At 35.6% G+C, this 24,762-nt stretch overlaps 1 protein-coding gene and 1 pseudogene across 2 annotated transcripts in view; both read left to right on the top strand.

Moving 5' to 3' along the window:
- The window catches only part of Papolg (poly(A) polymerase gamma), a 36,552-nt gene extending 12,526 nt beyond the window's left edge, over window positions 1–24,026 (top strand). Inside the window, exons 6-22 of one of the 2 annotated variants that reach the window (XM_090336869.1) lie at window positions 431–484; window positions 2,545–2,656; window positions 3,573–3,662; window positions 6,300–6,438; window positions 8,988–9,060; window positions 10,052–10,172; window positions 11,113–11,197; window positions 13,888–13,941; window positions 15,679–15,798; window positions 16,220–16,329; window positions 18,372–18,493; window positions 18,745–18,920; window positions 19,476–19,564; window positions 19,649–19,869; window positions 20,586–20,651; window positions 21,061–21,117; window positions 23,012–24,026. In XM_090336869.1, the coding sequence (XP_090192995.1) occupies window positions 431–484; window positions 2,545–2,656; window positions 3,573–3,662; window positions 6,300–6,438; window positions 8,988–9,060; window positions 10,052–10,172; window positions 11,113–11,197; window positions 13,888–13,941; window positions 15,679–15,798; window positions 16,220–16,329; window positions 18,372–18,493; window positions 18,745–18,920; window positions 19,476–19,564; window positions 19,649–19,869; window positions 20,586–20,651; window positions 21,061–21,117; window positions 23,012–23,110 (1,788 nt within the window). In that variant the 3' untranslated portion in view covers window positions 23,111–24,026. The remainder of the gene's footprint in view (window positions 1–430; window positions 485–2,544; window positions 2,657–3,572; window positions 3,663–6,299; window positions 6,439–8,987; window positions 9,061–10,051; window positions 10,173–11,112; window positions 11,198–13,887; window positions 13,942–15,678; window positions 15,799–16,219; window positions 16,330–18,371; window positions 18,494–18,744; window positions 18,921–19,475; window positions 19,565–19,648; window positions 19,870–20,585; window positions 20,652–21,060; window positions 21,118–23,011) is intronic. The other variant, XM_090336870.1, reaches the window with a different exon arrangement.
- On the top strand, window positions 11,598–13,650 carry LOC150060708 (large ribosomal subunit protein uL4 pseudogene; annotated as a pseudogene).
- Window positions 24,027–24,762: the final 736 nt, after the last annotated feature.

Here is a 24,762-nt window from a genome sequence, read left to right as displayed (position 1 = left end):
CCCCCCCCCCAACTTCTTCCCACTCATCTTGTTTTTCCCTTTCAGCAGATGAAATTTAGGTAACAATAATGTGTTGAGTAGTGGACGTAGTTCTTCAAATATAATTTTTGATACATTAACCATGAGCTCTATTATCTTTCATTTTTAATACTCATGTTAATTGAAATACCAGTTTTTAACTACCCAGTTGATAGCAGTTCTGCCTTCCAGTTTATGACAAAAATTTTTAGGATGATAAGATAACTACTATCTTAAGTATTTTGTCTATTTTAACTAATAAAGATTATAAAATTAAATGCCTTAATCTAAAAATATCAGCACTTTGTCTTTTTCATTGAGTTAAAACACAAATTGGAGCAAGTCATCTTTTGGCAGTTAGATAAATAAATAGATAAATAACCTATGTTATAATCGTTTTCCTCTTTTATAGGCTGTTGAAGATGCTTTTGTACCTGTTATAAAATTTGAATTTGATGGTATTGAAGTAAGTGCTAATGTACTTCTGACTTTATACTTAAAATAATTGATCTGTAAGTTTTTCTTTTCATTTTAAGCTAGATTTAACATAGGCTTTTCTTTTTGTCGATGGTGTTTAGATAGCCTTCATGTGTGATCCATGATAGCCTTGAACTTAGTTCTCTTGCCTCAGCCTCCTGAATTCTGGCATTATAGGCTTCTATCACCTTGTACAGTATTAGGCACATGGTTTAAAGAATTAAATAATATTCTGTAAATAGCCTCTCACCTTCTTTCTTATTTCTATGGTGTTTTTACCATGAAAAGTGACCAACCTCACCCTTGTCTTCATAATTTTTAAATGTATCTTTCTCATTCCCTTATTGGAGTAACATTCCATATTTACATTATGATAATCTTATAAATAGTATTCAAAGCTGAGCACTAAGTATAGTGGATTATCATTTTTTACTATGTAACATTATGTTTCTTTGGAAATTTTTTGTTTTTCTGTAGTGTGTGTGTGTGTGTGTGTGCACACGCACGCATGCATGTGTGTACACACACTATACACATGTCTTTGGGGTTTTTTGTTGTTTTGTTTTGGGTGGTTTTTTTGTTTTTTGGGGTTTTTTTTGCCAGTCCTGGGCGTAAGCTCAGGGCCTGAGCACTGTCCTTGGACTTTCTCAAGGCTAGAGCTCTACCACTTGAGCCTCAGCACCATTTTTGGCTTTTTTCTATGTATGTGGTACCAAGGAATTGAACCTGGGTCTTCGTGGATGCTAGGCAAGCACGCTACCACTAGGCCAAACTCCCGGCCTGTTTTGGGTTTTTTTGACGATTAACTGGGGTTGAGTCTCTCAGAGCTTCCTACCTGGTCAGATCTCAGCTTCCTGAGCAGTTAGGATGACAGATAAAAGCACATGGCATATGTTTGGTTTTTGTAATTCAGATTCATTGCTAGATTATTAATCATTATCCTCTTGAAAAAAATCTTACTGAGTCTGTTTCAGTCTAAGCTGATTATGGTGTATACCTCTCAGCTTAGCATCTTCATTTACCTATCATCTTAGGATTTTTTTCCTTCTCTCTAGAATTTTCATTTTCTTATTTGTTTAAGATTTTTGTGGAGCTCATCCAATGAGGGTCTAAAAGCTGTCTCTTTTCTTTTTTTTCTTTTCTTTCCTTTTTAAAATCCAGAGTGTTTACAAACTCTTACTTTGTTCTTACACCAATTGGATAATTTGACTTGAATATGGCTTTCTAGGTAGAAATGATTTTTTTCAGGATTTTAAGGCCTTTCATTGGCCTTTAGTTTCTGTGTTGGATTGATAATGTATCAGTCAGTGAGTGTGCTTGACACTCAGTAGTCCTCTCTTTTTATTTCTACTGCTACTTTTTAATTTCTGAATAATTCTTTTTAAAATGTTTCTTTTTATTTATGTAGTTATTCATAGCTTCTTGCTCTTATTTACTAATAAAATATTTTTTTAATCTTCCTTCGTAGGTCTACTGGTTACCTCTTGTCCTATGAAGCTTTAGTAACTTTTGCTATTATAATTTTAGCTCATTATATCTCTTTGTTGTAGTGATTATGCCTTTAAGGCAGAATAAAGCAGAACCAAAATCCCCAAACGTTCTTGATATTTTAGTTGTGTTTCAAGAAAGAGTGATATAAATGTATGTTAGATCCTTCATACTCTAGAAATTTACTCATAAGATTTTGATACCTTGGAAAATAGTTATAATAGCAATTTTGTTTTCAGATTAGGCACATTACATTTTGAATAAACATTCTGAAATTTTAACATTTATAATAAGGTTTTGATAGTAGTTGTTTTGCTTTTTGTTCATTTTTGGAGAGGCATATATGCTACAATCAAAATATTGTCCTTAATTTGAAAATTATCTTGAAATTTTTCACTGGTTTTCCCACATGTAATTGCCTTCATATAGTCCTTTTGAAGTTTTAGTAGTATTTCTCAAGGCAATTAGAATTTTTCATGTTTTTGTTGTGGGATTGGGGAAGATTGATTAGAAGGAGAAAATATAATTTTTTCTCTCCCTTTTTTTTAATGTCCTCCAAAGATTGATCTCGTCTTTGCAAGACTGGCAATACAAACTATATCAGATAATTTAGATCTAAGAGATGACTCTCGCCTCAGAAGCCTTGATATAAGGTGTATTCGCAGCTTAAATGGTAAGCTTCTGAAAAGAAATCTTAGTTCTATCTGCTTGAAAAGAACTAGACAATTAGAGCTCTTTTTGAAACACTTTGGACTTTGGGGGGCTTGAATTAAAAAATGATGTTGGGTGCATATGTAGCTCAGTGGTAGAGTATAAGACAGCTTGGAATCCTCAGAAAAAGGAAAAGATGGGGTTTCTTTTCTTTTTTTTTTTATTTTGTTGGTCCTGGGACTTGAACTCTGTGTCTAGGCACTGTCCCTGAGCTCCTCAGCTCAAGGCTGCTGCCTTAACCCTTGAGCCACAGCACCACTTCCAGTTTTTTAGTGGTTAATTGGAGATAAAAGTCTCACGGACTTTAGTGCCAGGGCTGGCTTTGAAGCTGATCCTCAGATTTCAGCCTCCTGAGTAGCTAGGATTACAGGCATGAGCTACCACATCTGGCTTGGGGTTTTCTTTATATGGATAATATGGCCACATTTAAAGCTCATAAAAACTATAATAGATTCACTTGGAAGATTACTTATGTTTAGAGTTCACAAATATACAGATCACTGAATCCCTGTAAATTCATAAGGTTTATTTAAAAACACCAGTGTTTTTATTTATATGGGTTATGTTAGTATGTATTTACCATATTATAAATAACATGTAAAAGTATATTCGTTTATTTAGAAATAGTAAACCATTATAAATTAATAAATTTTACATGTGAAATGACTTTTTTACATTTTTATACATCTTTTAATATTTGATTTAACAAAATAACTGCTAGATTGTCCTGTTCTATAATATTATAATATTTGCTTTAGTTATAAGACGCTGGTCTCTTAGGAATTGAAAAGTGTTTTATTAGCCTTTCCAAATAATTGTGGGTGTTTTTCTTGGATACTGCACCAAAATTTTACCAGTGACAATTTTATTTCTTTCAGGATGCAGAGTAACTGATGAGATTTTACATTTGGTGCCAAATAAAGAAACCTTCAGACTTACCCTCAGAGCAGTCAAATTATGGGCAAAACGCAAGTATCACAAGTCTTTTATATTTATATTATAAAATTTTAATGTTGGCCAGTGATAGTGTATATACAAAAACTCTGAACCTATTTTAGGGGTTTTGTTTGTTTGTTTGTTTGTTTTGCCCCACAGCAGCATTTCCAGCTTTTTTTTTTTTTTTTTTTTTTTTGTGGGTCATGCAGCTTGAACTTGGCCTGGGTGTTGTCCCTGAGCTCTTCAGCTCAAGACTACCACCCTACCCTTGAGCCAAGCCCCACTTCTCCTTTTCTAGAGGTTAATTGGAGATAAGAGTCTCAGGTCCTTTTGTGCCCTGGCTGGCTTTGAACCTCGATCCTCAGATCTCAGCCTCCGGAGTAGCTAGGATTACAGATGTGAGCCATCACACCCCCAGCTCCAGCTTTTTCTATGTATGTGGTGCTGGGGCATCGAACCTGGGTCCTCAAGCATGCTAGGCATGCACTCTACCAGTAGGCCAAACTCCCAGCCCATGTATTTTAGATTTTTAGGTAATCAGGTAAGTTCTATATATGTGTATAAGATGGATGGATGGATGGATGGATGGATGGATGGATGGATGGATGGATGGAGTCTGTCTATGGATATATTAGATAGATTTCATAAAAGGCCCTTTGTGTACTCCTGGATACTCTGTAAACCAATGAGAAAATTTATTATTAGGCAACTTCTTTGTTATGCTAACATAATAGATTATGTTTATGTAGGCCTAGATGTAGCCTACATAGTAGGCTATGTAGTATAGCTATCACTTCTAAACTGCAAACATATATATCACATTACTATACTGAATATTGTAGGCAGTTTTAGCATATTGGGGGAGTGTATATGGATGTGTGTGTGAATGGAGAAGGAGAGATCAAAACATCTCACAAATATAACTTCTTTCTCTAATAAATTATTAGTTTATAATTAACCTATTCATTTTTGTTGTTGTTTTTTAACTTTATGACTCTTGCCATAGCAGCCAAGTGCAATACATGTCTGTAGTTCATCTAGCCAGTAAGTTGAAGCAAGAGTATCACTTGAAGCCAGGCGCTTGTGGCTCATGCCTGTTATCCTAGCTACTCAGAAGGCTAGGTCTGAGGATCACAATTCAAAGCCAGCCCATGCATGAAAGGCCATGAGACTCTTATCTCTAGTTAACCACCAGAAAACTAGAAGTGGTGCTGTGACTCAAAGTGAGGGAGAGCACTAGCCTTGGGCTGAAGAGCTTAGGGACAGCGCTCAGGCCCAGCATTCAAGCCCCACAACTGGCTAAAAAAGAAAAAGAAAAGAAAAGAAAAAAGAGCATCACTTGAACTTAGGAGTTGGGAAGCCATCCTGACCTATATAAGGAGACAGTCTGTCAAAACAAAACACAAACCACACAGCTGCACAAAATATTTTTCCTTCATATTTTTGTTTCATAAGCTTTGTTTTATTTTCTATATTTTTATTACCAAAAGACAGACACACACACACGAAAAGACACCATACTTTAGCCTAGCACTACACAGAATTACTATTATGACTATCACTCTTGAGCCTACAAATCTTGTCTTACAGGAAAGGCTTCTTGGCCAGTAACACACATAGAGTTGTCATTGCCTATGATAACAGCACTTTAGACTGAAATCCCTCCTTTAGGACCTTTTGCAGGTTTTTTTTGAAGAAGTATCACTCTTTACGGAAATATTCCCATGGGTTTTTTTTTTTTTTTTTTTTTTTGCTTGATGTCTTTTTCTTCTCCTCATTCCCTCATAATAAATTTGTTTATAAGTAGTTAATGTTCCATGAACATTCCTTTGTATTAATGCTGGGGGCCACTTTTTTCCAAACTTTCTAAGAATCTCATTGAAGTTGTTCACCGTGGCTCACACCTGTAGTCCTAACTACTCAGAAGATTGAGATCTGAAGATTGCAGTTCAAAGCCAGCCCAAGTGTGAAAGTCCCTGAGACTTGCAATGAAAGGATAGCTTGAACAATTTATCTTTTCTTACAGGTTAAATAAATGAATGTTCTGTCAGTTAAATGTATCTTTTTCATAGTTAACATGAAATTAGTGAAATTTTTTTCTTTTTGAGAGGCATAAAATGTTGCTTTACATAATTGAGGGCATCTTAGATTTACTGACAATAATTTTTAATTAAGTTGCAGTTATAAAAAGTGATTCTAATATCAGTGCTAGATTTGGCTGTGCTCTTCCAAATTCTGTGAATCACTGAAGGTAGTTACAACCTTTACATTTGATAATACTACCATGAGTGTGATTATTAGGAAATGTTTACTTTTCTCATAGAATCTCCTGATGTTTTTCTCCTTCCTTTTGTTTTTCCCTCAATCCCAGATATTAAAAAATGAGAGAATTTGTATTTTAGGGCAAAGTAAAAGTAGTTTGCTAATACATTGGTATACTAAAATTATGAGCCTAAAATGAAGGTTTGCCCTTGGATTTCAGTGTTTTCAGAGAGAAAAATTCTAAATGATCTTGAGTGCAGTTATTAAAAGGAATGTGCTCATTACCTGACTTATGTAACTAACTCTTCTGTGCATCACCTATGTAATAACAATATTTTTTAAGAAAGAAAAGGAATTGAATATCAAGAATAAAGGATCCTAACAGTAATTAGATGTTAATTTTCTAGGTCGTGGTATTTATTCCAACATGCTGGGTTTCCTCGGTGGAGTCTCCTGGGCCATGCTAGTTGCCAGAACTTGCCAATTGTATCCAAATGCAGCAGCTTCAACTTTAGTTCATAAGTTTTTTTTAGTTTTTTCCAAATGGTAAGTATATGTACATATATACATATATATGTACTTTGACTGTTGACTAACTTCTCCCTGTATGTAAATTCATTTGGAAATTTAAAAGCTGTCTTTTTACATTCCTTAAAAGTTTGAAATTTTACTAAATTTGAGGCAATTATAGGACATCTCTAGATGACATTTTCTTTTTTTTTTTCTTTGTATAATTGGCACAGAAATTGTACACTTGGGGGCGGGAGTTTGTCCTGATGTGTGTGTGTGTGTGTACATACACATACACTTGTAAGGTACCATGATGTTTTGATACATATGGGCATTACATATTATGCAAATCAGAGTAAGCATGTGAATCTCCTCAAACATTTCTTTACGGTAAGCATGTTCACAATTTATTTTTCCCCCCTGGTCCTGGGGCTAAAGTAAGGGCTCCAGTGCTCTCCCTGAAATTTTTTGGTAGTTAATTTTTGGAGAAAAGTCTTAAAACTTTCCTACTCATACTGACTTTGAACCATGATCCTCATATCTCAGCTTTCTGAGTAGTTAGGACTGTTGTGGGGCTTGAACACTAGGACTGAGCACTGTCCCTGATCTCTTCAACTCAAGGCTAGCACTCTGCCACTTGAGCCACAGTGCCCCACAGTGCCACTTCCCCTCATCTCACAACCTTTAGTGCCTGGGCTGACTTTGAACCATGATCCTCAGATCTCAGCCTCCTGAGTAGCTAGGATTACAGGTACACTGACACCTGGCATTGGCACCACGTTTTTTTTTTTTTTTTTTTTAATTTTTTATTGTAATTAGTAAAAGGGTTACATGATATTTGCCAGATAGAAGGTGCATTAATTCACATACATTGATACCCTTTCACATGTCTTGGTACCCATTACCCTACCCCCTGCCCCCGGCACCCAGCTTTTTAAAAATTTAGAGTATACAGTATATTCAATATTACCTACAGTCTGCTCACCCCGTCCTTGACAACTATTATTATATTTTCACCTTCCATAAGATAAATATATGATCAGGCAGTATCTGTCTTCAGTGTCTGCCCTGTTCCAGTTAACATGGTGACGTCTAATTGCATCCATGTTGTCACAGAAGACAGACTCTCCTGTCTTTTGAGGCTCTCCTCTCCTTTGGCGGGGAAGGATACTAGGAATTAAATTTCAGAGTCTTATACATACTAGGCAAGCCTTCTATCACTTGCATTATACACCTCTAGCCCCTTTTTGCATTGGTTATTTTTTTCAAGGTTGTTTTCACTTCATGCCCTGGTCTGGGATCTGCCTACTTACACTTCACTGTGTCACTGGGGATAACAGGCTTACCTAGCCATTGTGCTGTTTCCACACTTAAGATTAATAGATGTGTACCACTACACCCAGTCATTAGATTTACTCTCATGAACTGTGTGTGGATATATGTATGCATACACACTTGCATGTACCAATCCTGCTACTTGAACTCAAGACTTAGGCATTCTCCCTGTTTTTTTGTTTCTTAAGGCTAGCACTCATAATACTTGAGCCACACCTCCACTTCTGTTTTGGTTTTGTTTTGTTTTATTTTTCTTTTGGTAGCTAATTGGAGATAATAATCTTATGGACTTTCCTGCTCAGGCTGTCTTTGAACCATGATCCTCAGATGTCAGCCTCTTGAGTAGCTGAGATTATAAGTACAAACCACTGGTACCTAGCCTCTCATGAATTTTTATGTCCAGTTTTGCCTCAAACCGCAATACCTCTGTTTCTACCTCCCCAAATAGCTAGGATTAAATAGGCTTGAGTCACCAAGTCCAGCTTCATCGATGATTTTTTTTTTATTGTTATATGATAGTTTCTTCCATGAGTTATAAGTACAGTGAACCTCTTGGCTGGGAATGAGTGGTATAATGCTTGCCTAACGTGGATTCAATTCTTTAGTACCATACAAACAAAAAATAACTAATTTTTTTAAAAGAAGGAAAATTTATTTTTAAAAATATAGTGGACCTTTAGTTTAAGAGTGACTATTACAGATTTGACTTTGCACATTAATCAGCTTTATTTAAGTGGAGATGATAATTATAACTACTTAATTGATTTGTTAGTGTTTTTAGCAAATGTTTTTGTTTTTTGGGGGGGCGGGTTTTGGCCAGTCCTGGGTCTGAGCTCTGTCCTTGGACTTTCTCAAGGCTAGAGCTCGATCACTTGAGCCTCAGCACCACTTCTGACTTTTTTTTCTATATATGTGATACCAAGGAATTGAACCTGGGTCTTTGTGCATGCTAGGCAAGCACTCTACCACTAGGCCAAATTCCCAGCCCAGCAAATGTTAGTTTTGCTGTTCACTAAATTATCAGAATTAAATCCATGAAAGTAAGTGAAAAGGAAAGGGATTCAGGTTCAGATGAGTTACAATAAACAAACTACTATTTGCCTCTTTAGAGAATACCGCTTCTTGTCTTTTTTTCAGTTGTCCATTTCTTCTTTTTGGTACATGAAGAGTAGAACTGGCCAATGGTTTTTTATTTTCTATAACATGTGAATTGTGATTCTTTATGGGCTAATTGTCCTTATTCATGTTAGGGAATGGCCAAATCCTGTGCTCTTGAAACAACCAGAAGAAAGCAATTTGAATTTGCCTGTCTGGGATCCTCGGGTATGTGATTTATTATGGGATTTTATTAAACCTTTTAAGAATAGGATATTTCCCCTAATCACAGTCTAAATATTCCTTCTCCACTTTGTTGTATATGACTGCTGTACTTTATTTGCTCCGTTTGGGGATAAAAATGACTTAGATCTCTAATGCTGATGCAGTGTTGTATCACTAAAAAAATCGCTCATATAAGACTATATGAGTGAGTTAAACCATCAGCAGTGTCATAATCCATTGTGGGGAAACTGCCTAATAAGTAATTACTTACAATAAGATATTATAAAAATTTTACTTTTCAATGCTGTTTAAAACAATAGCAGCTGGGCGCAGTAGCTCACACCTGTAATCCTAGCTACTCAGGAGGCTGAAATCTAGTTCAAAGCCAGCCTGGGCACTAAAGTCTATGAGACTCTTATCTCCAATTAGCCACTAGAAAACCGGAAGTGGTGCTGTGGCTCCAGGGGTAGAATGGTAGCTTTGAGCTGAAGAGCTCAGGAACAATGACCAGACCCAATGGTAGGGCATTAGCCTGGAGCTGAAGAGCTCAGGAACAGTTCCCAGGCTCAGAGTTCAAGCCCCACAACTGACCCAAAAAAGCATAATTCTTATATGTATTGCATTTAATTTCGCTATAGCGTGAATGGTCATTCCTCTTTGCCAAGGGAAAGTCATTATTGAAGGAGTACAAAGAAAGGATTGAGAGCCCTAGAACCAGATAATGCTTTTAGTAGTTATACTATATTTTCTTGATTCTGAAAGAACATTATTTATAAAATACACCAACAGCTTTTCTGAGGAAAAAATAAACTAATTCTTTTGACTTTGATAATCAGTCACATCTGACTAGCAATAAATGTAGCTGGGGAGGAATAATATACTTCGAATTAGTTGAGTTCAGCATTAAATTTGTATTTCATTCCTCAAACCTTTAGGGAAATAAGGACAACTGAAATAAGATACTAAATCAGTCATTCTTCCTGTAATTTCACAGGTAAATCCATCGGATAGATATCATCTCATGCCCATAATCACCCCTGCCTACCCACAACAGAATTCTACATATAATGTATCCACATCAACTCGAACAGTAATGGTAGAAGAATTTAAACAAGGTAAACATAATGGTCTTATTACTCTCTAACATATTCCCTCAAGATTTTGGTTAGTCAGTTTTCTTTTGCAGCTTTAAGTTAGTGGTTATAATTATATATTCCTTTCTCAGAATTAAGGCTAGGGGCTGGGAGTTTGGCCTAGTGATAGAGTGCTTACCTAGCATGCACAAAGACCCAGGTTCAATTCCTCGGTCCTACATACATAGAAAAAGCCAGAAATGTGCTGTGGCTCAAGTTCAAGTGGTAGAGCTCTAGCCTTGAGAAAACCCAAGGACAGTGCTCATGCTCTGAGCCCAAGCCTATGACTGGCAAAAAAAAATTAAGGCTAAAAATTGAGCCAGCTTGGTGTAGTTGAACTTAATTTTTGTGTTCTAAGATATATTGTAATATATTTCCATTTTGTAAGTCAAGAACTTGTTGGGGGCTGGATACCAGTGGCTTATGCTTATAATGTAGCTACTTGGGAGGCAGAGATCATTTGGAAGATTGAGGTTGGAGTCCAGCCCAAAAAATTTCAAAGAGCCCATCTCAACCAGTAATGTATACTTATCATCCTAGCTGTACAGAAGGCTTAAATCAAAAGGACTGGTTACAGGCCACCTGGGCATGACATTCATAAGATTCCCCATCTCAACAGAAATAAAAAAGGTCCTAATGTTATCCCATCTGTTGCTGGAAGTGGAAGTAAATCTAGGCTGGCACAGTCATAAAATTGAGATTCTACCTTAAAGAGAACCAGAGCAAAAAGGACTGGACATGTACCTCAAGTGGTTGAGTTCTTGCCTGGCTAATGTGAAACCCTGAATTCAAAACCCAGTTCAGGAATGTGGCAGTGGGGATGTGTGATTTTCTGTTGAGGTTGGGGGTTAGAGGCTAGAGTAATACACATGTTGCTCGATTTTCAAAATCAGACGTAATTTCTCTCAATGTTTTTGTTTAGGTCTTGCAGTTACGGATGAAATTCTTCAAGGGAAATCAGATTGGTCCAAACTACTTGAGCCACCAAATTTCTTTCAAAAGTATAGGTATTTAAAATTTTGCCTTGAGAGTGTGTGTGTGGTGTGCACGCATGTAAACCATTTACTATATTTTAAGTCTAAAAATGCTTTTTAAAGATGTTTCTCACAAATTAGAGAAATCTTACCTACCAGTAACAGAAAACAATTCCTTACTTTACTTAATAAAAAGCACCAAAGGGGGAAGGAGTAGGGGGAAGGAAAGGGGGACAAAAACATGAAAAGAGGTTCCAATGTTCGAGAAGTAATGCACCAACTACCTGACAAATACAACTGTACTTCCTCTATACATTAATGAACTCCAGAGTTACTGGTTTCTAGTTCTTCCAAAGTATGCAAAACTTCCATAAAAAATACTAAACCTAGCTTTTCCTGTAGAAGCTGCTAGGTGAGAGGAACATGACCTTCTCTCCCTGCCATCGCATGTGCTCATCTGCTGTTACTAATGTACTCTGAAACAGGGGAGTCATCTGGCAAAAGTGTCACTTTACTCACCATGTTTGAGGCTCCCATTCAACCAGATATTGTAAACTGTGTTCATACCAATTTGCATAAAAACAACAAGCAGCCCTATACTGTCAAGGAATTAACAGATCATCAGGCCAGTGCCGAGTCTTGGGGTACAGGTAGAGAGCTTAGCTCATATTCCCAGATTTTGAGGTGGTAGAATCCACTGTTCTGTCCAGGGCTACCTTTGGAAATATGTTTCAAGGAGGTCACACGTTTGCACCAATGAAAACCCCGTATCCTTGGCACTGAGTACGAGCAAAACCCAGAAGCAGTTTGCCATCTGTTCTGTCCCGGCCACCCCAGCCTTACCAGCATTGGTCATGTCTAAAGGTCATCAAATTGAAGAAATTCCTAAACTTCCTTTGCTGGTCAAAGATAAAGTTGAGGGTTAAAAGAAGACCAAAGAGGCTGTTTTGCTTCTTAAGAAACTGAAAGCCGGGGCCGGGAGTTTGGCCTAGTGGTAGAGTGCTTGCCTCGCCTGCACGAAGACCCGTGTTAGATTCCTCGGTACCACATACGTAGCAAAAAGCCAGAAGTGGTGCTGTGGCTCAAGTGGTAGTGTCCTAGCCTTGAGAAAATCCAGGGACCGTGCTCAGGCCCTGAGCCCAAGCCCAGGACTGGCAAAAAAAAAAAAAAGAAAGAAACTGAAAGCCTAGAACAACATCAAAAAGGTTGTAACCTCTCAGCCAATGAGTGCTGGCAAGGGAAAATGAGAAACTGCCAGTATATCTAGTACAAGTTCCCTTGCATCATTTATAATGAAGACAATGCAATTGTCAAGGCCTTTGGGAACATCCCTGGAATTACTTTGTGGAATGTAAGCAAACTGAATATTTTCAAACTTGCCCCTGGTGCTCATGTGGGATATTTCTGCATTTGGAATGAAAGAGCTTTCTGAAATTTGGATGAATTGTATAACTCTTAATGTAAAGCTGCCTCAAGAGTAGTCATAATCTCTCTATGCACAGGATGATCAATACCTCAGCAGAACCTTGATAAGTTCAGAAATCCAAAGAGCTCTTAGAGCACCATGCAAGTTTCATTTCAGAGTCCTGAAGAAGAACCTACTGAAAAACCTAAGAATCATGTTGAAACTGAACCATGGGAAAGTCTATGTACCAGAACACCACTGCTTTTTTTTTTTTTGGTTGGTCATGGGGCTTGAACTCTGGGTCTGGGCATTTTCCCTGAGCTCTTCAGATCAAGGCTAGTGGTCTAGCCCATGAACCATAGTGCCACTTCCAAATGATTAATTTTCTTTTTTTTGCCAGTCCTGGGGCTTGAACTCAGGGCCTGAGCAATGTCCTTGGGCTTTCTCAAGGCTAGCGCTCTACCACTTGAACCATAGCACCACTTCTGACTTTTTCTATGTCTGTGGTGTGGTGCCAACGAATCAAACCTGGGTCAGGCAAGCACTCTACCACTAGGCTAAACTCCTGGCCCTAAGAATACCATTCTTTGCCAGACAAATCACAAAATCTGAGTGAAGAAAACAGTGGGACTTAGAGCCAAATTAGATGAGAAGCCAGCTACAGAAAAGAGGCTGGAAAGAAGTGATAGCTTTGGCTTTGAGAAAGCCCAAGGACAGTGCTCGGGCCTGAGCCCAAGCCCAGAACTGGCCAAAAAAAGCAGAAGCAGCCTTAAGGGGAAAAGACAGCTGCTACCAAGAAACCAGTGGCTGAAAAAAGAAACCTACAGAAGAAAAGAAGCCTGCTACATAAAATATTAAAATGTTTAATTTAATTATATAAAGTTCAAATAGTATGGGCCAGCTTAAATATAAAGCCTATAGATTAAAGTGCTTTGAGAAACAAAAAAAAAAAAAGAAATTTCCTGAAATGATATACAAGCCCTAAAAAAGACTATATTTGACTACATAATTGGCTACATTTAGCATTTAGAGAGATAATACATGATAGGTGATAGGTGACAGCTATTACTTATGTTTTATAAGCAAGTACAGAATATTTTAATAGAAAACCTAATTAATAAGAGTTTATTCTAGAAGTAGAGTCTAATAAGTACTGTACATAATTATAATTAAAATCTAGAATTTTGTGAAAATTAGAACATAAGTGCATTTTCTAAAATTGTATGCTCGTAATACTCTTCTCATTGGAAAGAAGGAATAATGAATGATGGAAAAAGTCTTAATTTGTTTCTTTTTTTTGTTTTGTTTTTCTTCATAGACATTATATAGTATTGACTGCCAGTGCATCAACAGAAGAACACCATCTAGAGTGGTAAGCTTACATTTCAAGTTCTCTGCCTATGCTTAGTGATTATTTATATGGTGCTTTATCACTTCAAATAGTTTTTTGCTTGATTGTCAAAATTATTATGTATCTTATTGATGACTGATGTACATGATCATGAAGCATTCAGGGAGTAAGAAGTGCCATCATGTTAGTATTTAAGAATCAGGTGTGACTTGAGATTTCTTTACATATGTACAGATCTTGCTTGTTAATTTCAGATTGAGGCTTAAACAAAATTCTGAAGTAGTGTGGGTGACTCTGATACCCAGTTTTTTCATATTATCTATCACTGTTTTATCCAAAACTCAAAAGATATTTTATATATCCTTTCCCCACACACATACTTTTTTTTTTCCCCTTTTCTTCATGCCAGTCTTGAATGGCTTGAATTCAAGGCCTTGCACTGTCCCTGAGCTTTTGTGCTCAAGGCTAGAATTCTACCACTTGAGCTACAGCTCCACTTCTAGCTTTTTTGTGGTTAACTGGAAAGAAGAGTCTCAAAGACTTTCTTATATGACCTGTCTTCAAGTTATGATTTCTAGATCTCAGCATCTTGAGTAGATATAAGCCACCCCCACCTTATTTTACATGACACTTGAATAAAAGATAAGACATGTTTAGGGCCAAAAAGCAGCATATCCACTCTAGTAAAATCTAAATTGATTCCTTTCAATATATTCACATACCTGGATCCATTAGGCAGAAGCTATTATTAAACTACCAGAGATGGCTGTATTTTTCTTAGGTCTGACTTTAGGAAAAGAAAAGCATATTACTGTCTTATTGTTGCTTCAAAGGTCTAATCCTGTTTTATTGATAACAATTCTTTTTCTAAAACAGTATATAATATGTCTAGGTCAGCTCAAGTTTTATTGGAACACAGGAATTCTTGTTCACTAATACATTGTGACTATTTCAGTGCTTCACAACAATGTTGAATAGTTACTACAGAGACAAGCTTAAAATATGCAATATTTGGCCTTTCATAGAAAAACTTTGCCAGCTTGCTAACACTACAATAACTCATGTATATATATATATATATATATTATATATGCTTACATATGTGTATATGTAAATATACATGCATACATCACATATATACAAATTGAAACACATACACAATGTTGTAAGCATTTTATATTTTTATATTTGAAAAAAATTGTATTGATGTTATTTATAAAGTTACTACTAAATTAATACAGCTTGACAGTCACATTTCTTAAGTGAGGTAGAAAATGACATTGCAGAGATCTGAATTTTTTTTCTAATGTCTGATTTGAATTTAGTGAATGTTTAAAATATATCACCTAGTATTTTGTGCAAATTGTATTATTCCGTAAGTTGTGTTCCAGTTGATAGTGACATAAGATTTCAGAGTCAAAAAAAACCTGAGGATCAGATTAACCAATATTTTTGTTCATGCCCAGTCAGAATATCCTGTCTTACCAAGACAGGATATTTTAGATTGAAGAATTAATTGAATATACCAGTTTTTCTGGAAAAAAAAACTATTAAAATTTATCTCTTACTTGATATTTTGAAAAGTACCTACTACTTACTTGGTTAGTGTTTTGAAGAGACCTATTATAATTGGACTTGATTTTTAAAATATTTTAAGAATAAATATAAATTTTCATATTTAAAATGCTGTTTGATTTACTTGAATGTAGTTTCCAAGTTAGATAATATCGTAAGAAAAATCTTTCCTGTTTGTTTTAGGGTTGGATTAGTAGAGTCTAAAATCCGTGTGCTTGTTGGAAACTTGGAACGGAATGAATTTATTACTCTTGCCCATGTGAATCCCCAGTCATTTCCAGGAAATAAGGAACACCATAAAGAGTAAGGTTTTTTTTTTAATACACTGTTTCTTAAGCATTGTTATGAGCACATTCATTGTTTCAGATTAGTTGTGAGATGGTCATTAAAAGGCCTTGACACGTATTACATGTTTGTATGTAAGTTAGCATTGATGAAAAATAAGTATGCACTACTTCAGTAGCCAGTAGACTCCAGCACCTCCATTCCAATATTTAGAGCATCTATAACAATATATTCAGAGAATCATTTTCAGGGTCACTTAATCATCTTTAGACCAATATAGAGTATCAGTGATCTGGATGGTAATATTTAAGAATTTGGCCCAATCACTGACATCTCTATTAATGAGCGAGAGAGACATAGTAACTAAGTTTTAATTACCAGGTAGCATCTGTAAAATTATAAAAACAATTAATGGAAATTCTTAAATTTTACTTTATAGCAACAATTACGTATCAATGTGGTTCCTCGGGATAATTTTTCGGAGAGTAGAAAATGCAGAGAGTGTTAACATAGACTTGACATATGATATACAGTCATTTACTGATACAGGTAAGATTTTGTCATCATAGAACTGTGATTCTCAACTTTGGCTGTAACTCAGCATCATCTGTCTAGGATCTAGCTGGTTATATATTTTAAAGTTCCACAATTGGTTAAATGAAATGGTGTATCCATACTGTGGAGATCTGTGCTGCTGTTACAACAATGAAGCATGATTATGCAATTGCTAAGACATACTAAGGGAATTGCAGAACAAGATGTCTAGTGTGCTTCCATTTATATAAAGGGAAAAAGTACACATATACATACATGTACATATATATGCACATACATAAATATGTTCACTTAAAAATGAATAGAACACCTCAGAAAAGATAATTAAAAACTAAAACAAACAAAGAAACATGGCAAAGGCAGTTGTTTCTAGGTTAGGGAACCAACCAATGTGTCCAAGGAACAGGATTGAGGCGAGTTCTGGAAATACTTAAACTCTTTAAGTTTGGTACCATTTAAATATATTGCCTGTTTTAAGCAGAAAAAAAAACAAATTCCCCAGGTGATTCTGTATGTGTGCACAGCCAGGGATTGTAATCACTATCATAAAGATAACTTGATTTTTATGTTTTTTAATATGGAAAAATATCAGTAGATAGTCTTACTGAAATGTTGCAATGATAAGAATCTTTCACATCTAACTCCTAACCACAGCTCTCTAGAACATTTTAATCATAAGTTTGAGCTTGTAATAATCTGGAATAGTATACTTTCTCTGTTCATAAAAGTTTTCTAACCATTTCAGGACTAGCTCTCATGTTTATCATGATAAAATATTTTCCTGTACTTCAGCTTAAAACTGCTAAATCATATTTTGGAAGTACAACCAGAGTATCTGCAGTTTGAACACCCATTGCTGATCATTAGAAGCAATTTAGGAAAAAAAAAAAAACATACACATTCTTCACTCTAGTATACAAAAAAGTATATGGAAAGTTAAAACTACACAAAGCTACAATGCAACTTTGAACAATGAAAACATTATAATACTGTAATATCCTACATAATACTCCTGGTATATACATTTTTTCTCTCTTAGGGTTATTTTTTTTTAAAGGTGGTTGAGATAGTCTATTTACAGAAGAGTTCTGAAACATTGTTTTCTAGATGTGGAAAATTGTGGCATGAAGGATTACATAATTTACCATTTTCACAAATAGTTTTTATGCAAAACAAGCCTCATGCCCCTGCTTTCAGTGGGCTCAGAGTTAAAATATATTGATTTGTGTAAGAATTAATATAACTGTCTCCTAGGAAGTTATGAAAAGCACAATAGAATGAGAATCTACAGCTATTTTTATTGTAATCCAGGCAAGGTGTTGAGGCCTGTTGGTTCACCTTTTTCCACCTATATAAAGAATATACCTATAACATTTTTGGAATCTTAAGATTCTGTGATTGATATGAGCTATAAAAATAAAAGAAACAATACGGAAGAAGGAGAGCTATTTTTATTGTGGATATTTGATGTGAGAATTAGTTTTTTATTATAAAAAATTACCTTTTAGGAGCAATACAGACTTTAAGGAGCTATACAGACAAGCTTCCCATTTAACGAAGTAGTTGTGAGAATAATATATCTTGGTCAATGTCACACCTTTCAATATTCTTACCCATTCTTCCCTTACACACCTCTTCCTTAACTCTTAAAAAAATTTTTTTTGTAGGATATATATTGGATTGTCTGTATCCCTTTTCTCTCCTCCTGAGAATAAGCTTTGACTTAGATATAATTAGAAGAGTTTGCCTTTTGAGAAAATAACAGTCAAAATTTAGAGAAAAGATTTGGGGGAAAAGTACTGTTTTCTGTTTATTTTGTTGACAAGCTTTGATTATAAAAAAGTGAATGAGACAGGTAGAACTAGTCGATTCTTGAATACAATTGTTGCATGATGAAAATATTTTAGAAATACTTGTAAAATATGTGTGTCACTATTTGTATATGTGGTGGGGAAAATATTGAAGGTATATGCACGCCAGAAAAGAGAACTTCAGGGCTCAGAAATTTCCCACTTAACATATTTACATTGTTACAGTGTACAGACAGGCCAACAATATAAATATGCTGAAGGATGGAATGAAAATTGAAGCAACTCATGTAAAAAAAAAACAGCTTCATCACTACCTTCCAGCAGAGATTCTTCAAAAGAAGAAAAAGGTGAGTTTGTAATCTTAACTCATTCTCATATGGTTCCATCAGCCAAATGATCCTGAGACCACATTTTGATATATGTTTTCTATACCTATTAAGAAAAAAAGAAAATATGTAGACAGTTCAACCTAGGACTAAAATCCTTACCTTCAGTAATCACAAGAGATAATTTGCTTAAATGCACTTTAGAATTGAAGATAGCTAGGCTTTTTATTCTTAGGTGCTTTTTGAAATTCTAAATCTGTTTTGTCTTTCAGCAAAGTCTCTCTGATGTCAGTCGAAGTTCAGGTGGATTTCAGTCCAAAAGATTGTCTCTGGATAGCAGTTGTCTGGATAACTCCAGAGATACTGACAATGGAACACCTTTTAATTCCCCATTGTCTACAAACAAACCTGCCAAGCCAGATAGCCCTCCTGCAGGAGAAACAGACAGGTGTGTATATCAAAATACTTCTTTTAGTCTTCTATTCAGTTATTTGTGAATTATATGTACTTTTCCATACCTATGCTAAATACTTGTTGTAGAGCTATGGGAGATGACATGAGCTTAAAAGCATGTAGTAGGGCCGGGAGTTTGGCCTAGTGGTTAAAGTGCTTGCCTAGCATGCATGAAGACCCGGGTTCAATTCCTCGGTACCACATACATAGAAAAAAAAAAAGCCGGAAGTGGTGCTGAGGCTCAAGTGGTAGAGCTCTAGCCTTGAGAAAGTCCAAGGACAGTGCTCAGGCCCTGAGCTCAAGCCCAGGACTTGCAGAAAAAAAAAAAAAAAAAAAAAAGCATGTAGTAATTAAGTATAAAGAAACAGATTTTGTGCTTAAATTTTTTTTCTGCTAATTCTCATTGAGTCTTCTGCCTTTCTCTTTTCCTTCATTGAATAAAAATAACAATACTAAAAAGAAGTAATCTTATGTTTAAAGTTTTTAAACATTCAAACATACATTTAAACATTTAAATCATGTAATGATTATCATTTGACACTTTTATTAGGACTAGTGGTGAGCCTGCTACTATAATTGTGGAGAAGGCACTTCATGTCGTACCAGCTCAAGGACTATCTATTCCAGTCATTGGTGCAAGTAAGTGTCTAAACTTTCATTATTAATTAATTCAGTTACTTCACTTCCTAAATATTTAATTATTAATTTTTTTTCTCCTTTCAGAGGTTGACTCTACAGTAAAAGCTGTATCAGCCCCAGCTGTGTGCACTATTCCTACTGTTGTAGGACGAAATGTCATTCCTAGAATCACAACACCCCACAACCCTGCCCAGGGACAACCACATCTAAATGGATTATCAAACATAGCTAAGAATATTACACCCAAAAGATCCCATTCCCCATCCATAGATGGATCGACTAAGAGGTTGAAAGACATAGAAAAGGTAAAAGTTACAACTTCAGTAGTGATTCTATACTTGACTTTTTAAATTAAACTAATAGTAGAGAAACTGAAAATTTGCTATACATATTTTTAGTTTTCTGTAAGAAGTTTAAAGTCAAATTCTAAAGGACAGTATTACTGACGGGTCTGAATTTTCTTGTAATCTATTTTTGGTTTTGTTGCTGTTGATGCCCATCATTGGTACTGAGAACTCAAGGGCCTGGGTACTGTACCTGAGCTTTTATGCTCAAGACTAGTACTCTCTACCACTTGAGCCACAAATCCACTACCTGTTTTTGGTAGTTAATTGAAGATAACAGTCTCACAAACTTTACTTCCTGGGTTGGCTTCAAACCACAGTCCTTAGATCTTAGCCTCTTGAGTAGTTAGGATTACAACTTTGAGCCACTGGCAACAGGCTGAATATTTTAATGACTGATGTAAGTTTCTCCTCAAGGCACACAAAATCCCCTATTGGTAACCCAATTATGTAATTTGTTGAATGTTATATATTTCCAGTAGGTGGTAGTAAAGCTGAATTGATTTTAAAAGATCACTCAAACTATAGAAATTAAGAATAGTAGTTGAATTCAATCTAATTTAAATTGTAGTGAATTAAATTTTAGTAGTTTTTGGTGATAGTTTCCCAATTTACATAGATTTATATGATCTTTGCAAAAACATAATAGCAACTTTTTTTAATGTTTATTATCTTAGTTTCTTCGACTTGAATCAGCATTTAAGGACTCACGTGTTGCTGAAGAGAGAAAAAGAAAATCAGTGGTAAATATATTAATACTATGTTTTTAGAATATTTACAATGTATTAGAGCAGTGTATTAGAAAAGTACTTTTGCCATTCACCAGTGGCTCAGCTACTGAATAGTAATCCCAGCTACTCGGGAGGCTGAGATCTGAAGATCACAGTTTGAACCCAGCCCACTCAGGGAAGTCCATGATTCTTTTATCTCCTATTAACTGGAAATGGAGCTGTGGCTTAAGTGATAGAGTGTCAGCCTTTAGCAAAAAAGTTAAGGGACAGCACCCATACTCTGAGTTCAAGTCCTAATATTAGCATAGTAAAAATATTTAGGAAGCAAGTTAGATCAGAGCTTTCAGTTTTTCATTGTTTTCAATAGTAATGGATTGCATATAGGTAAAATTTCACTTGTATATAATTACTCTTTCTTTAGGATACTATTGGAGGAGAATCTATGCCTATTCCAACTATTGATACATCACGCAAAAAGGTAATACATAGTCTTATTACATAGGTTAAAACGAATACAAAATGCTTATTAAGAACTTAACATGAAAAAAACAGGACTTTGTCCCAGTTCTCAAGCCCTAGTATTATAGTTACTATTAAGGAAGGAAGCAAACAAATTGTATAGTCCTGAACATTCATACGTCAAAAATCAAGAAAAGAGGTAGTTTAAAAAAGCATCATGATTTGTTTATATTCATTCCTTGTTTGGGTGTTTTGTTTTTTGGGGTGTGCGTGTGTGTGTGTGTGTGCGTGTGTGTGTATGTGTATGTGTATGTGTGTATGTGTACGTGTAGATCCTGGTGCCTGAACTGAGCTTTTTTGCTCAAGACTAGCATATACCACTTGAGCCACAACTCCACTTCCAAATTTTTAGCACTTAATTGAAGGTAAAAGTCAATTATTTTCTTGCCAGGGCTGGCTTCAAACTATAGCCAGGATTACAGATGTAAGCCACTGGTGCTAGGCCATTCCTTGTTTAAGTAACTGTTGAGGGAGCCAGGTTGCTCAGCATACGAATTTCTTACAAACATGAAAATTTAGCTTTTATTCTGTATACTGTTGTCAAATGAAGCATATAATTCTGATGATTTCATTTGATTATTAGAAATCATGCACCTTAGTGTTTTGGAAGAACCACATGTAGCAGTGCATGTCAAAAATACATTTTAAACTAGGCATTGGTGACTGGTGAAGCTAGTGGCAGGTTCAAGCTCCATGACCCACAAAATACATAAACACAAGCTGGACATGATGACACACATTTGTAATCCGATCTATTCTAGATGTGGAGATATGAGGATCATAGTTCAAAGCCAGCCTGTGCAAGAAAGTGCATGAAACTCTTGACCACCAACAAACCAGAAGAACTGTGATTCAAATCATATGAGTGCTAGCCTTAATCAAAGTTGCTCAAGGGAAGTGTCTAGGCCCTGAGATCAAGCCTCTGGACAATAAAAAACAAAACAATACTTCTCATTGTAACCAACTATTACCCCATCAGGTTTCCCAGGATGTCTGGGCCCTTATAAAGCAAAATAATATCCTCATAGGCTCTCAGTTATAAAATTTGTAAACCACATGATTCCATATTAAAATAAAAATGGTGAAATACTTTAAAGTGTGAATATCCATCACACAAAATTCATTTTTTACAAGTCTATCTTCGCAAGTTCCTAGATTTTTACTGTCACTATCTTAATGGCCTCAGAATTCCTTACACAGATGTTCCTGAATGAGGCATGAAGTGAAAAGTGAGTGTTACAAAGGAAGGTTTAATAGCCAAGAGTTACATCCCTTAATCCAGAAGTAGCAATTGAGTTAACAAAGTCCTGTTGGTGGTGGTTTTTCTTCCTTTTTTTTTTTTTTTTTTTTCAGTCTGTCATGGGGCTTGAACTCTAGGCCTGGATGCTATTCCTCTTCAATTCAAGGCTACTGCCCTACCCCTTAAGCCACAGTGCCACTTCTGGTTTTCTAGTGGTTGATTGGAAATAAGAGTCTCACAGACTTTAATGCCCAGCCTGGCTTCGAACCTTGATCCTCAGATCTCAGCTTCCTGAGTAGCTAGGATTACAGTAGACGTGAGCCACTGTGCCCAGCTTTTTCCTGTTTTTATATTGATACCCATGCTGCTATACTTGTCCCTGTTCCTACTTCTCAATTTTAACTATTATTTTACAAGTTCCAAAAGCAAGAAATGCCTATGAGTGAACACCAGAAGGAAACACACTTGAATGTCTAGAAGCTTAAAGATACAAAGGAAAAGGAAAACAACTCAAGAATAATAGATTGGTTTTATGTGTGTAGATGGATGGCTAGATAGACTGGCAGACAGACAGATATTCTTTAAAAACTTCTTTTGTTTTTCTTTTTAATAGAGACTGCCCAGTAAAGAATTACCAGATTCATCATCTCCAGTTCCAGCAAATAACATACGTGTGATCAAAAATTCAATTCGATTAACCCTTAATCGGTAAAAGCAGTACCTCCTCACTTATATGAACATGCAGACATATAGTGGCCATAGGTGCAGCTACCCTTCAAAATAGAAATGGCTGCCATCCGTAAAGTAGGTGAGTTACAGTCTTCAGTCTAACAACCCGGAAGTGGTTTTTGAACTCACTTCGACATGCAGATGCTGTAGCATTCATTCACTCACTGATTGCTGCACACAAACTCCTGAGGACTGCCTGCTACCAAATTGTCATCTACAACATGGATTTGGAGGTGTTACTGCCTTAACTTATGTTTGTTTTTCTGTTATGGAAGCCAGTTCTTGGCCAATTGGACACTGTTACAAAAGTCCTGAACTATTTTTTTTTTAAGTCTTATGTTGTAATCATTGTATAAAGCTGAAAAAGCTGGAAACACAAAAAAAATTCTTGTAATTTTCTAAATATTAACATGTTTACTTTAACATTGATGCCAATTTATGAAGCCTGAGATTAATGAATGTGAGATACCTTTTTTGCATTTCTCATTTGTGTAGATGTACTGTCTGTTCTGTTTTAAATTATTATTTTCCAGATTGGCATAAGAGATATTTATTTTTTTGTACTTTTCTGTCCAAATGTTTGCATCATTACCAGGGAGATTAGTCCAGTGATTACAAAAGAGTTGGACAACATAAATTCTCTATTTTTTGCCTCCCATGGAGGCCCTAAAAATGCATCTTTATTAAAAATCAAAATGTAACCAGGATACTGAAAGTCAGTATATGAATGGTGAAATTATTACATATCCTACTATTTCATGCCATTCTTGTTTGTTGGTACTTTATATTGAGGGACAACTCATTTTACCATCAATGATAAGATACCTTTAAATATGGCCAACTTGTATTTTTTGAGGTGTAAAATTCACTCAGCATGATAATACTGACCATAACTTGCCCCACAACTCAACCAACAGTTTCTTCAGAGAACTAGGCAGGCATGCAGAAATCAGCAGTGGAATTTATTGAAACCTAAAGGCACTTTTGGATGACACTGTTACCAACCATCAATTGGCTCAGGACCTTTGTAATTTTTATTTAACTATAAGTTGTCTTTTTTTACACTGCTTTTTTCAGTGCATTTCTTAATATTTTTTAAGTTTCATGAGTGTATGCTGTTTATTAAAATCCATAACCATGTAATTCTTGTAATATGTTGATTCCGTGTTTTGTAAATGAAGTCGTATGTATTTTCAGAGTATTTTTGTATGTACTGTAAGATACATCTTTTCAAAGAGAAACGTTTAAAACCTTTATTGTCCTTAGTCTTAATTTTTAATGTGTATTATACTTGAATTACATTTAAAATGAAAATTTATAGAATCACAGCCAGGAGTGCCATTATATATTAACTTCTTTAGCTCTTATTCAGCTCTTAGCAGGTCCAGGAGGAAAAACACAACATGGTACATTTTGTGAGGGGGAAATGTCTAGATGTGTATTTTATTGGACTTATGGGATATTGTCTAATTTGTGACGATAGAGAAATCTATCTTACTTGCAAACCCTTTACCAATAAGTTTTAGTTTTTGAATTCAGGTTTTCATCTAGTCATCTCCTTTCCACTCCTTTTTCCTTTACCCAAAGTCTCTGATTTGAAAATTCTTATGTTTTAACTTTTACAAAGGAAACATG

Source organism: Megascapheus bottae, chromosome 7, assembly GCF_031878675.1.
Source record: "Megascapheus bottae isolate mThoBot1 chromosome 7, mThoBot2.hap1, whole genome shotgun sequence".
Classification (NCBI taxonomy): domain Eukaryota; kingdom Metazoa; phylum Chordata; class Mammalia; order Rodentia; family Geomyidae; genus Megascapheus; species Megascapheus bottae.
This window is presented reverse-complemented; position numbering and strand designations above follow the sequence as displayed.